The 14,915-nt window shown below is 40.1% G+C and overlaps 1 protein-coding gene across 1 annotated transcript in view; it reads right to left on the minus strand.

Annotated features, from left to right (window-relative positions):
• Nucleotides 1-14,915, minus strand: part of LOC124775971 (Down syndrome cell adhesion molecule-like) — a 150,114-nt gene that overhangs the window by 12,083 nt on the left and 123,116 nt on the right. Inside the window, exon 10 of the mRNA XM_047250812.1 lies at nt 6,247-6,371. Coding sequence (XP_047106768.1) covers nt 6,247-6,371 — 125 coding nt within the window. The remainder of the gene's footprint in view (nt 1-6,246; nt 6,372-14,915) is intronic.

Consider the following 14,915-nt stretch of genomic DNA (forward strand, 5'->3'; position numbering starts at 1 on the left):
CGACAGAAAAACCCCACAATTAATAGTGTAGCTTCCCTTAGTGCGGCAGTAGAGAGAGGCTCACCGGTCCCGTGAGAAGCGCGGGAACGTTTTTTCCAGACATTCGTCAATGTCATATGGACCCAGTACCTGGCTTGGTCGTATCAGCTGCTATTGACTACACAACTGACAAAACCTGGTTCTCATAGCCAATATCATAAACAACTGCGGGCACATTACGGCCGATGGCTATGTCCTTTCTTCGCAGTTTCCGTTAGGTTATCTTTGAACAACATAACACAAGATGCAATGCTTTTCGTTTTATGTTGCAGTGCCTGTGTTGTTTCGAGGTACCGTGCAATGTCTTTCAGTCACTCCTGCGATTGTCAGACGATCTGAAATGTAAGATTTATTTTCGCATTTGTGAATATGATGAAATTCCACCTGCATATATTATTGGTGACAGTGAAAGTTTGTGCCGGACCGGAACTCGTACCGCTTCGGCCATACCAGCACGCTCCCCGTGGTAGGCAACCCTCCATATGTCACCATTTTGTCTACATCTTATTTTCATACAGATAGTGTAAAACCCGTACAGGGAGGGGCGTATGATTAAAGTCGAGGCCTTGAATTTTTGTCGCGAAATACTATACTGTAGAGTAAACTGTACAAACACAGGTGCTTGAGTATTATATTTCATGCTTAAAAACAAGGCTGCGACTTTAATCGAACGTCACTCCCTGTACGGGATTCACAGTATTTGCAATACTATAGGATGAAGATAATACGGTGACTCGCTTTATCTATTCATGAGACCCAGAAAATATTAGATACAGGTTCCCAGGTAGATGCTATTTTTCTTGACTTCCGGAAGGCGTTCGATACAGTTCCGCACTGTCGCCTGATAAACAAAGTAAGAGCCCACGGAATATCAGACCAGCTGTGTGGCTGGATTGAAGAGTTTTTAGCAAACAGAACACAGCATGTTGTTATCAATGGAGAGACGTCTACAGACGTTAAAGTAACCTCTGGCGTGCCACAGGGGAGTGTTATGGGACCATTGCTTTTCACAATATATATAAATGACCTAGTACATAGTGTCGGAAGTCCCATGCGGCTTTTCGCGGATGATGCTGTAGTATACAGAGAAGTTGCAGCATTAGAAAATTGTAGCGAAATGCAAGAAGATCTGCAGCGGATAGGCACTTGGTGCAGGGAGTGGCAACTGACCCTTAACATAGACAAATGTAATGTATTGCGAATACATAGAAAGAAGGATCCTTTATTGTATGATTATATGATAGCGGAACAAACACTGGTAGCAGTTACTTCTGTAAAATATCTGGGAGTATGCGTGCGGAACGATTTGAAGTGGAACGATCATATAAAATTAATTGTTGGTAAGGCGGGTACGAGGTTGAGATTCATTGGGAGAGTCCTTAGAAAATGAAGTCCATGAACAAAGGAGGTGGCTTACAAAACACTCGATAGACCTATACTTGAGTATTGCTCATCAGTGTGGGATCCGTACCAGATCGGGTTGACGGAGGAGATAGAGAAGATCCAAAGAAGAGCGGCGCGTTTCGTCACAGGGTTATTTGGTAACCGTGATAGCGTTACGGAGATGTTTAACAAACTCAAGTGGCAGACTCTGCAAGAGAGGCGCTCTGCATCGCGGTGTAGCTTGCGCGCCAGGTTTCGAGAGGGTGCGTTTCTGGATGAGGTATCGAATATATTGCTTCCCCCTACTTATACCTCCCGAGGAGATCACGAATGTAAAATTAGAGAGATTAGAGCGCGCACGGAGGCTTTCAGACAGTCGTTCTTCCCGCGAACCATACGCGACTGGAACAGGAAAGGGAGGTAATGACAGTGGCACGTAAAGTGCCCTCCGCCACACACCGTTGGGTGGCTTGCGGAGTATAAATGTTGATGTAGATGTAGACTTACGTAAGGTTGAGTCAGTCCAGGGATCGAGCTCGGATAGCCAAAGCCGGTAAAAATGGTTCAAATGGCTCTAAGCATCTCAGGCCATCAGACCCCTAGACTTAGAACTACTTAAACCTGACTAACCTAAGGACATCGCACACATCCATGCCGGAGGCAGGATTCTAACCTGCGATCGTAGCCGAAAGCCGTTAAGTGATCGGTCTTGTAACCTGGGAAATCCGGGGTCGAGTACGCAGTCAGGTACAAATTTGAATTGTCATCAACAAATTGTGTAGCTGGAGTTTCACAATATTTGTAAACGCGAACGTAGTTCTTGCTTCCGTTCTGTTCTCAAATGCCGTAACAGGGACGGTATCCGACTGTCGCCATGGCCACCACGTTCTCCAGATCCGTCACTAATAAAAAACAACTGTTTATGTGTTGCAGGGTGACTGGCCCGCCACTACTCGTCAGCCATTGGGACTGAGCTACGCGATAGAGTTGAAGCAGACTAGAAACACATCCCAGTATACTCCATCCAAGCAGACTTGACATCCCACCACATCAATAACTTTGTTGATGCCATAGTTAGCACATCTGTGTATTAAATTCTGCACACTGCATCCCTCAAAACACTTACAAATTTTATCATTTATTCCTCCTATTACGCTGCAGATATACAACAGATAAATCTTCGTTATTTGCTAGCTGTTCTAGCCTTGCAATTTGAATGGCTACCTGTGCATGTACTTTTTATGACACATAGCAGACCCCGCCGGTTTCGCCTTCGGAGCACAGTCGCTCGTAATCAAACACATAAAACTATGTCACAGCACATTGTTATAAAATTACTTAACATGCGAGCAATTCGCAAATGAAAGCAGTCATAAATCTGCTTATACACTGTCCAGTCACATTGATGTGACCACCTGTCGAAAGTCTGAATAACCACATTTCGCAGCGCAGACCGTTGCGAGACGTGCAGGAAGAAAGTCAGTGAGGTTCTGGAAGGTAGCGACAGAGATACATAGCCATGCCGACTCAAGTGCTGTGGCCAGCAGCGATAGCTTTCGAGGATCCATGGCGCAAACAATCCGATCGAGGCTGCCTCACAGATTCTCGATGCGATGTACTCAGTAAAACTGGGTCGTTTGATGGTCACGGGAGGACGGTAAACTCATCCTGGTGTTTCTCGATCCACGAACGTACACTGCGAACTGTGTGAGGCGTTGCATTGTCCTGCTGGTAGATGGCAGCGTGCGGAGCAAAAACGAACTGCACGTTGGGATTGACGTGGCCTCCAAGGGTAGATGCATCCATTGTGACTTCCAGAATGACGAGGCCCCTCCCCAGGAAATTCGACAAAAACATTCCCCAGATCATAGCGCTCCTTCCTCCGAACTTTCCGGCTGTTCAAGGAAGTATACGCCAACGGCCATCTGTTCAGTGGAGCATAAAACGTGACTCATCTGAAATGGCCATTTCTTTCCCCTCACTGGACGACCAGTTGTGGTACTGACGTCCAAACTCCACCGTTCGTCGACGATGAACTCCAACGAGCAAGCCGGCCGTTGTGGCTGAGAGGTTCTAGGAGCTTCAATCTGGAACCGCACGACCGCTACGGTCGAAGGTTTGAATCCTGCCTCGGGCATGGATGTGTGTGATGTCCTTAGGTTAGTTAGGTTTAAGTAGTTCTAAGTTCAAAGGGACTGCTGACTTCAGATGTTAAGTCCCATAATGCTGAGAGCCATTTGAACCATTTTTTTTATTTCATTTTTATTTATTTATTTATTTATTTTTTGCAGTGAGCAAGTTTGCTTGAAACAGCCTCCTGCTGCAGAGTCCCACTTACAGCATCGTTCACCGAACCGTAATTGGGGAGACACTGTCGGTAGCTTCTTGGTTCATCTGGGTCGTCAGCTGCTCAACAGTTGGACGTACTCATCTCCAGAGCTGTTGTTCATCCCAGTAGTCTACGGCCGGTGGTGCCCCACAGTTACATTGGTTCTGGTCTTGGACTGCATAATTTTGCTGTGCACTGTGCACTTTAACCACGAAGGGACAGGAACAGTTTACAAGCTTAGCCGTTTCAAAAAATCTTCCTCCCTTGGACCGAAAGTCAATGATCATGTAGTCCTTTTGGACATCGGATAAATGTCTCAATTTCAGCTCTACGACAAAGACTGAACTCTTGTCCGCATTCGCTGACTCACTTTATGTACCTTCCAATACTAGTGCTGTGACCTGCCTTATGTGAGTGGATACTGCACATTGAATTCGAATATAGGTGGTGGACACATCAATATGACTGGACAGTGTGTGTTACATAGCATCAACCAACCCTCACAGGTGCAGACAGGAGAGCTAGCGCTAGCTTTATCTTTTTGTCACTAATGTGTGCTACTTCCACGGGTCAGCCACCACAAACAAGGTGTATCATATATGACTGAGAGCATTGTTCAGTATCACGATAAGCATAGAGACTCGTATCACAACGAAAGCTGATTAGCGAACGCTTTTGCGAAACAGTCTCTCCATTACTTCTTGATGATACCCGATTACAATAATGAACTTGGCAGAGCATCTAAATTTGGACAACAAATTGTTGCAGTATGTAGGGAATTTCTCGCTCTTGCCTAGGTGCAATCTGGAACTGTTGGAAAATATTTGTTCCTCAAATTAAACAAAAATTAGCTCAGTCTTTCGTCCCGTTAGATCCTAATTACTTTGAGCAAAAACAGTGAAAATCTCCAGACGACTCGAGACTGCTATGAATGCTTGCGCAAAACATGTTCGTAACATTGATCACATAGGTCCATTCTCTGCTCAGTCAGAGTGCATGTGAAAGGGAAGGAGACGCTCTTCTCACGCGGTGGTCAATGGTACATTCAACAACTATTTTCACAAAGCAAAACCTACCCCTCCCCCCCACCAATCCCATAACTGCAATACCATATCTAATTCTTCCAGCATCTAGGTCGTACTTATATACTACACTAAATATTTCTCCAGCCGTTTCTCCTTTTCAGCCATACGACTCTGGAATAATCTGCCCTATAAAATACATTTATCGGAAGCCTATGTGCACTGAAGGCAAGCTTAAATCATTATTACTTGTATTATTACTAACATAGTTGCTGTCTCAGCATATTCCAACTGTTTTCCTTTTGTCGAACTAAGATCCAGTATCTCTGTCACAATGGAAACTATTCACGCTTTTTTCACACCTTTCCATAGATAATTTCTACCTACGATGTCATTTTGTAATTTTATCTACTTATTTATCATTCTTATTCTGATCAGTTAGTTTTTTCTCCATATTGATTTCTTTCGTATCACTGCCTTTAATTTCTGTTAAACCTTATTACTGACATAAGACATGAAACCAATGAGAAAGTTGCTTAACACAACAGTGCTAAGGATGATTGGTGTCAATTTCTGTGCAGTCATTACTATAATAATAATAATAAATATTATTATTATTATTGTAAGTGTTATATTATTATTACAATTATTATCAACATTGTTCAAGCACTAATTGTATTGTCAGCTAACTGAGGATATTTGGGTAGGTTATAAGAGAAGACAGGACTGTGAAATAAAACTATAATTAATAAGTAATAAAGTAATGCATTTTATCAAACGTTATACTTAACATTTTTGTTAGTTTCGTTGTGGTGTTTTCCCTTCACAGCGGAAACTGAGCACTGCGTGCAAACATAGTTTTCAGAAACGTGCAGACTTTTGTAAGTTGTTTGATTACCGCTGAGTCTGGGAGATGGTTCTCAAATCAGGGAGGGCGTAAGACGTTTTAAGAGGCACATTGACAGAGACTAAACCGAGTGCATTTACAGTACGCTCCACGGAAATGCATACCTAATTTCAGTCAAAGGTTATCTCTTTATTTGCGTCAAACAACAGAAATGCATAAATAATTTCTGTGCAAAAGTTATTTTAGTTTTTGTTTCACAGAAACACGGAGGAACAGACTTCGTGCAAAATAATTGCAAGTAGGTATAATTCTCAGCCATGTAAGAAAAGCCCTACTAATTTTTTAAGGGAAATTTATTGTATCTGGAGTTATATTTTGTAGCAAGTATTGTGAGTATTTCATGCGAATTTTGCAGTGATTGTCATGTACTTGTCTGGCTGTGAACACGCACGTCAACTCCCAGTTATACGAGTTAGTCACGAGTCGCTGTTGGTGGGAGGATCCAGCAAATCGCAGATTTTTCGCTTTTAGTACGTTGTGGACGATGGTCAATATGGCCGCAAACCAGCCACCAGGGGAATTCTGGAGGCACACTGCTAAACAACACCAGGTCTGGGAATACGTACGGTGCACTGTGAGGCGGACGGTCTTGCTGAGAGTTGAGCTGGCGTCGGTGGAGGCTTCACAGGCGTAGCTGCCCGCGTGCTCTGCCGTCACGTTCGCGATCCACAGGCTGCCGTTTTCTAGAACCCTAGAAACACAAATGCTACGTAACATTCCCAGACATCGGTAGACACATGAAATGAATTGAAAAAAAAAAATCTGACACAATCTTGAAAGGGAAGAAAAGCTAAACAAAAATTAGCTTTCCTATTGCGTAGCATCAGACTTCAAGAAGAATATAATAATTCCAATCCCAAAGAAAGAAGGTGTCGACAGATGTGAAAATTCGCGAACTATCAGTTTAATAAGTCACAGCTGCAAAATACTAACGCGAATTCTTTACAGACGAATGGAAAAACTGTTAGAAGTCGACCTCGGGGATGATCAGTTTGGATTCCGTAGAAGTATTGGAACACGTGAGGCAGTACTGACCCTACGACTTATCTCAGAAAACTGATTAAGGAAAGTCAAACCTACGTTTCTAGCATTTGTAGACTTAGAGAAAGCTTTTAACAATGTTGACTGGAATACTCTCTTTCAAATTCTGAAGGTGGCAGGGGTAAAACACAGGGAGCGAAAGGTTATATACAATTTGTACAGAAACCAGACGGCAGTTATAAGAGTCGAGGGACATGAAAGGGAAGCAGTGGTAGGGAAGGGAGTGAGACAGGGTTGTAGCCTCTCTCCGATGTTATTCAATCTGTATATTGAGCAAGCAGTAAAGGAAACAAAAGAAACGTTCGGAATAGGTATTAAAATCCATGGAGAAGAAATAAAATAAAAACCTTGTGGTTCGCCGATGACATTGTAATTCTGTCAGAGACAGCAAACGACTTGGAAGAGCAGTTGATCGGAATGGACAGTGTCTTGAAAGGAGGGTATAAGATGAATATCAACAAAAGCAAAACGACCATAATGGAATGTAGTCGAATTAAGTCGGGTGATGCTGAGGGAATTAGATTAGGAAATGAGACACTTAAAGTAGTAAAGGGGTTTTGCTATTTGGGGAGCAAAATAACTGATGATGGTCGAAGTAGAGAGGATATAAAATGTAGACTGTCAATGGCAAGGAATGCGTTTCTGAAGAAGAGGAATTTGTTAACGTCGAGTATTGATTTAAGTGCCAGGGAGTCGTTTCTGAAAGTATTTGTATGGAGTGTAGCCAAGTATGGAAGTGGAACACGGCCGATAAATAGTTTGGACAAGAAGAGAATAGAAGCTTTTGAAATGTGGTGCAATAGAATAATGCTGAAGATTAGATTGGTAAATCGCATAACTAATGAGGAGGTACTGAACAGAATTGGAGAGAAGAGAAATATGTGGCACAACTTGACAAGAAGAAGGGATCGGTTGGTAGGACATGCTCTGAGGCATCAAGGGATCACCAATTTATTATTGGAGGGCAGCGTGGAGGGTAAAAATCGTAGAGGGAGACCAAGAGATGAATACACTAAGCAGATTCAGAAGGATGTAGGTTGCAGTAACTACTGGGAGATGAAGAAGCTTGCACAGGATAGGGTAGCATGGAGAGCTGCATCAAACCAGTCTCAGGACTGAAGACTACAACAACAACAACAACATTGTGTAGCAAGAAAATGCTTTGTGACGCTGACACCTGTCTTAATCGGACAAGGCCCTTTACATTGAGCTGCCTGCCCAAATCATCAAGAAATGACTATAATTTCAGTATGATTATTAACTTTATATTTTTTTCTAAATTGCAATCTCCCCATTACACTGTAGAATAAATTTTAATTTAAAGTTTGTAAATTACTTACACACAGGATCTCTATATTTATTTACATATAATATTACGAAAAACATCCGTTAAAAGAAATGCTTAGCTCCAGTGTGCTGTTTAATACCACCACTACACATAATGTTTGACGTAGCAAGATACTCTGGAAATGTTTCCCGCCCAGATGCCCGTAAGTGTTAAAGCGCGGCTTGCGTGACCAAATCTGTCTGGCGGATTAACAACGAGGTATGGTGGGCTGACCAGAATGGATATAGTTTCTAGGTGGTTTTCCACACCCTAATAAGTGAATACCTGCCCGATACCCAAGTCCCACCTAAAAAAAAAAGAGACCCTGAGCACTATGGGACTTAACTTTTGAGGTCATCAGTCCCCTAGAACTTAGAACTACTTAAACCTAACTAACCTAAGGACATCACACACTACCATGCCAGAGGCGGGATTCGAACCTGCGATCGTAGCAGTTGCGCGGTTCCAGACTGTAGCGCCTAGAACCGTTCGGCCACCCGTGCCGGCAGTCCCACCTCAGTTACACTATTCACAGCGGAAACTTTCCCTTACTTTCAGATGAATAACATTACATGCAGACAAATATTACTGCACATATTTCAACCCCGGGGTAATATGGTGGCGACAATTGTAAACATGGCAGAACCGTTCATAACCATGTTGATCCTACACCGATTTGTGAGAATGGCACACAAAAGGCAATACTTTCGAAATGTTTAGTATAGGGAATCTGACGATAATTGTTACTGCCTGAGATGAAGGCTCTCTAGATTATTACGAAGCCGTTACAGCGATAAAATAGAATGAACATATTCTCACAAATGACTAAATTAAACCGAAAGAAAATGAATAATTTCCCTCGTTTCTTTCTGTTCCTTCCATAAATTATCCAACATACACGAATATTCAGTTAACACATTATGATCTACCATTCAGTAACATATTTTACCGTAATAATTGTCATGACCGGATAGTTTGAAGAAATTTTGATAAAACTATAAATCGTCTGCACGTTTCCGCATTATTTGTCTCTTATAAGTTACATATTGAGCATATCTAGCAACAGATCCGCAGCAGCCCAGTTCATTTTCCCTCGAATGCCTATTCCCCATGAGTGCAATATCCTGCTTAAATCACTCTGCGTGTTAGCCAGAAACTGCTCTACAATTTTCTGAGATGACATAGAAGTGGGCAAAAAGAGCTATATTCTAGAGACACGTTAGAACCAAGCATTTCGTAACATGACAACAGTTCTCCGAAAAAAACGTTATAATTTTATGCTCTGTTAATTTTAAGAAACTAAACCTAATATTTTAGAATTTTTTCTTACACAGCTAAGTAATATTTCATCCGAAAACTCTGGAATTTCTGGAAGAACAATGATACTGTCTTTGACTTATGACTGAGGCAGTCGTGGTAACTTTTCCCTCACGTGCTTCAATGCCTCACCCACGTGATTTATTTTCTTTGCACACTTTTTCTTGAGTTGTACAAACATAGCTTCAGGAAAAAAAACCGGAAAGATAGAATACAATCACAGTCATCTACAATATTAGCTGATTTTTCAAAAAAGAATAAAAAAAGCAATCTCTGTTCCAAAAAGCTTTGTTGCTAATGATGCGTTTCGTATGGTTGGCGCATCTTCAGATTATGTGGAAGTAATAACAAAAAAGGTTTCTGTACATGAAAGTATGTGAACCTGTCTGACACCTACAATCATCGACATAGAGCTAATGTTGAGGTACATGCCTAAAGCCAGCGAAAGTCGCTTAATTTATGTAATAAGAAGCTTCAATAACAAACAATTAAAACGAAACAGACAGGCATGAGGTTTGGTCCAGGACGGCCTAGAATGGCAAGATGAGTAATGTTATACAGAAATGTAAAAATTTTTGTTTAGCTCAGAATAAATATAAAATCAACACGAGCTAACGAATAGTCACATTATAAAGTATACACCCGCCAAGCTGAAGCGGAAAGCGGTGCAAAGATAGGAAGACGATCACAGTAGGTATTGCGACAATCAAACAGACAATGCATCGAACCCACGTAAGAAGAACTAGCAAAGCGATGAGTGGCTGCGCTGGTAGCACAGCATAAGTGCACAGACATACGAATAAATAAAGTAGAATGGGAAACGGATTAAATAAACACAAATAAAATCACAGGTTAAATTTTACATGGCCAATGGTAATGACATACGTAAAAATATAATTATCTATGTTACTTAAAAAGAAGGGGCAGTTTAGAAATGTGGGAAGTATGACTCCATAAACAGAATATTATAAAGTAAACAAAACTAATAACAGAACTAATGCTCGGAGACTGGAGCTAAGGGCAGCATAAGAAAACTGTAGAACCAGAAAGTAAAAAGTTAAGAGCTGAGGGAAAAGACTCGCAGGAAAAAAGGAAGAATGGATGGAATAGGAAGGAGGAGGAAAATAAAGAATGGGCGGGATGAATTGGAAACAAGTAATGGTGGGAGGAGTCTAAGGGAGCGATGGAGGGGGGCGGGTAAATAACTAATCTGTAGACAAAGGTAAATAAGGCAAAAATAAGTATGTACGCAAAGCCACAGTGATTGGACAGTTATTGAAATGTGGGTAAATCAGGCATCATTGTTTTTAAAAAAAAAACTGTTTTCTCATAACCAATAGGTTAGTGAGACTTAGAGTTTTAGAATAGTTATCTTAAGAGACACCACAACAAAATTTCATAGTTACCTAACACTTATAGATAGAGCATCAATAATCCCAACTCAGTCAAGGACAATTTTTTACCATTTCCAAAAGTGAGCAGTCAATCTTACTGACATAAAATTTAGTCACCAACAGAATGCCCTTTTAAATAAAAGTCTTAAACACTTCGTTCAACCTGCAGTGAAGGATAAGTGGGCAACTGATCTCTTTGTAGACGTGAAGTTAACAGCAGATCGCGCTGTTGATGACAGTACGAATACGTTCAAATTTTTTGTTTCATCGAGAGAATTTTTAAACTGAGTAATGTTAACAAGGAATAGGAAGACTTTAAATCAATTAACAGTAAAGGATAATGATAATACAGCAGCTGTTGTATGAATTACGTATCCAAAACTGAGCAACTTTCAGTGAAAATGGTATTGAACCCCATTGTCTTTAATCGAATGCAAACGTTTGCTAGAGGTTCACGTGATTGTGTTCTTGCTTGCAATAACATCATTGTCCCTGAAAACCAAACTCAGGTAAAAGAAATGAATCCCAAGATTCTACTCCTCGGCGCCCATATTTAAACACCTAAACCAGAATTACTGTACCAGTGCTCCCCGCTGTTAAATGTGCTGGTAACCCAGCAGAACCTGGTGCCACATTTGTTCTAAAAATGTTATGGCAATTATATGTTTATGTTTATGACGTTTTAAGCAGGAAATTATTTCAGCCATTCTGCTCCATAGCCTCTCTTGATGTGGAAACTTGTGTAGAAATATAAGCATCGATAAGTCTATCAACGTTATTGTTGATAATATAACAGTGCGCTCACTCACTACAAATTCGATGAACTTGTATCACTCCTTAAAATCATTATGCCATACAACTATCTTCCACTTAAAAACCATATACATAAACAAAAAGACAGAGTAACAATGGGGCTTCCTAGCCAGTTATTCAGTAGACATTTTCATTAATACGTTAGACAACTAATACTTGATACAGAAGTCCTCTTTTATTGTAGATGCGTAAACGACATCTTCGTCTTAGCTGACGAACAATTTAACAACATAACGTTAATTGAAATTTCCTTCGCTGCTTGGCAGAAGACGATAATAATATCATAAAGGAATTCACTTCCTAATGTTCTTCAAAACTTAAGATGGCCTTAGAAGCCAAAAGTCGGTTGGTGACCAAATAAATATAATTTTGCAGAACATTAGGAAGTGTTTATCCCTTATAATATTATCAACGTAAGTTTGCTTGTGGAAGAGTTCTCCAATCTCCATCCTAAACTGGTTTCTATATATGAGCTCATGACATCACTCAATCTCTTAATTACCTTGACTTAAGTCTTCATTTGGTTGAGGGATCAATTCCGTTTAAAAAAATATATGCTATGCTATTGTACATGTCTCATCATGTCACCCCATCGGGCACAAAAAGAGCCGTTTTTTCCCAAGGCTTGATGGAATGCATAACATCCCTTTATTTCATAATTCAGCAAAACATTAATTAAATGATCTGAAGCCCATCGCTGAAGCTAATGTCTGTAATTCCAACGAAACAGACAAAGCTATTTGGTCAAAAATCAACGAAATTGACAAACATGCTGATACTTCATAGTACTCCTTCCGACCTCAGTTATATCGCTCCACGATTTCTGGGTAATATATCGTATAGAAATACAAAGTGGTCGTGATGTAGAAATAACACTGCAAGAGCTCTTTCTTACGGAAAAGGGCGCCATAAAAAATAAATCCTCCTATGCAGAACACTGTAGTATTAGCGGCCACTGAGAACCCACACTTGCTTCCCTCCATATTCTACTTTGCGTCCCTACAGGTAAAAAACTAACTATTGTAGAAGGGTTTGAGACAACTAAATTCCTTAAGCAATCTAAAAATTTTAATGTCGGCGACCAACTGGTCACGAGAAATTAAATTTTGTATTACACTCTGATGTCTGCTTTACCTACATTCGAATAACTGCCCATACCTTGGGTACACTTATTCCTCCAATCATTGTAGCTTCTCGAACTTTCTTATTTTTTATTTTACTTACATTTATCCTTAGTTTTCCCTCCCCTCGCCATTCTATTTTCCAATGCCATATCTCCCTCCATTCTTTATTTTCTTCTCCTCCCTCCTTCACCGTCCCCCCCCCCCTCACTGACGTCTTAAAAATTTTTAATTTCTTATTCAACAGTTTCTTATGCTCCCGTTAGAACTTATCTCATAGCATTTAATTTGGCTTACTGTGCGATATACTTGTTACAAATTCGTATGTTTCAGTTTTGTGTATTCCTCTTTCTTATAGCTTTAGTTTTACCCTTATTATTACCGCTATAAATGTAAAATTCAGCCTTCATTATTTTATTTGTAATTACTTTTTACCGTTTACCCTTCTGTCTTATTTATTCATATGTTTATGCACTTCTGCTCTTCTGCCAGTGCATCACTCGGTGCTTTCGTGGGCCTTCATACTTTCCACTCCAGCTTCATGATTACTTTTTTCTACCATTATTTCTTAGCTCGCACGGATTTCATATTTCTTTTGTACTCAATAACGTTCTTAACATTTTAATATGGCTTTACTCATCTTCTCATTCTAGGTCGTCCTCCTGTTCCAAACTTGACAACTGCCTATTTCGTTTTGACCTTACGTTATTAAGGCTTCCCATTAACTGGCTAACGCAGCGTTCGCCGTTATAAGCCAAGTACTATAATTCTCATACTTCAACTTTAGCTCAGTCTTCATATTTGTCTGTGCCAGAAAGGTTCACATACGTTAATGTAAGAAATGGTGAGAGGTGATTAATATTTTTATTATATTCCTTCACACTTTTTATATGTAACAACTGTACATGCCTGGCAATAAATATCATCTGTGGGTGAAAAACATTTTTGAAACAAAACTAATAGCTTAGTTTCACTTTTATTTGCGATATTCATCATCACCATTGTGAATCTCACAAGAATTCGCTTGTTTCATGCAAATTATGTTTTCTCTGAGCACGGTGTTGAAGGCAAAGTACGATTGTTGGTATTCCACGCTCGTTCACTTTATTTTTGTGGAACGAATTTGTAGATGTGGCTCCTTAGTTTCTCCCAGCGTAGATAAGGACAAAATAGCTGTATAGTGTACTGAAGTATCTCAGAGGCTAGCAGGTGCAATATTTTGGAAATCATCCGTGTTTTCATCTTCAGGTGCGCTGATTATAGCAATGCAGTCGGTTGCCTAGGTATTGCACCCTTTGCATACTGAAACTGTACTTGATGGACTCTGAGATCCGAATAAAAGCATGAACTACATTAAGAAAACCTGTAGGTTTTTATTTTAGCTGTAAATTGCATCTTTATTTCTGTTAGTATCATAATAGTTGAAAATTAGCACCATCCAGCAAAGAACACATATCTAAGACTTTATTCATGGTGAGGGATAGAAGCAAACTTGTATTGATAGCAGTAATACTTTTTGTAGCTGATTCTTACTGCACTAAGCCGTACATATTGAGTTAAGATACAATTGACTAACGCATTTCTGTGAAAAATCAAGATGTTAATATTGCTTCTCCTATATTGACAAGAAATCTAGCCTGTCGAACTTTGCTTGTAAGTATATAGCTTCTCTCATGCACGTCCGCACTTTAGGATCAGGAATGTGGTCGGATCCTTTGAAATCATGAATAGTATTTATTAGTAAATGTACCAGTAAATGTAAATTTAGTCTATTTTTCTCATCATTAGTGGGGAGAATTTTTATTAATGCTATTTAGACGAGTGCAGCATGGAACGGTACTATTCGGTTATATCGCTGCAATTATTCCAGGAACTGTAGTTCAGTCCTCCCAAATGGTGAAATTATTTCCTGTATGTGATTCTTTATTTTAAATGTGGGATTAAGATACACTGTGTCATCGGCCTAACTTTACTGAAAAGAATTTTTTCTTATTATATCGATTTTGGGTTTCGATATACGTCCCTGTCCGTAATTATATTCATAGTATGTATTTATTCAGTGTAACAGTGACATATTTTCACTGGGTGGAAGAGATACATCACCTAGAAGAAAGCAGTAAACAGAAATGTGTTTCGCATCCAGCTACATTTAGGCCTATATGGAATAGGTTTTGCAAGATAAACAACGGGAATTTATTAGACAAGACATGAGGCCCACCTAC

The sequence above is a fragment of the Schistocerca piceifrons genome, chromosome 2 (assembly GCF_021461385.2).
Source record: "Schistocerca piceifrons isolate TAMUIC-IGC-003096 chromosome 2, iqSchPice1.1, whole genome shotgun sequence".
In the NCBI taxonomy this organism is placed as follows: Eukaryota; Metazoa; Arthropoda; class Insecta; order Orthoptera; family Acrididae; genus Schistocerca; species Schistocerca piceifrons.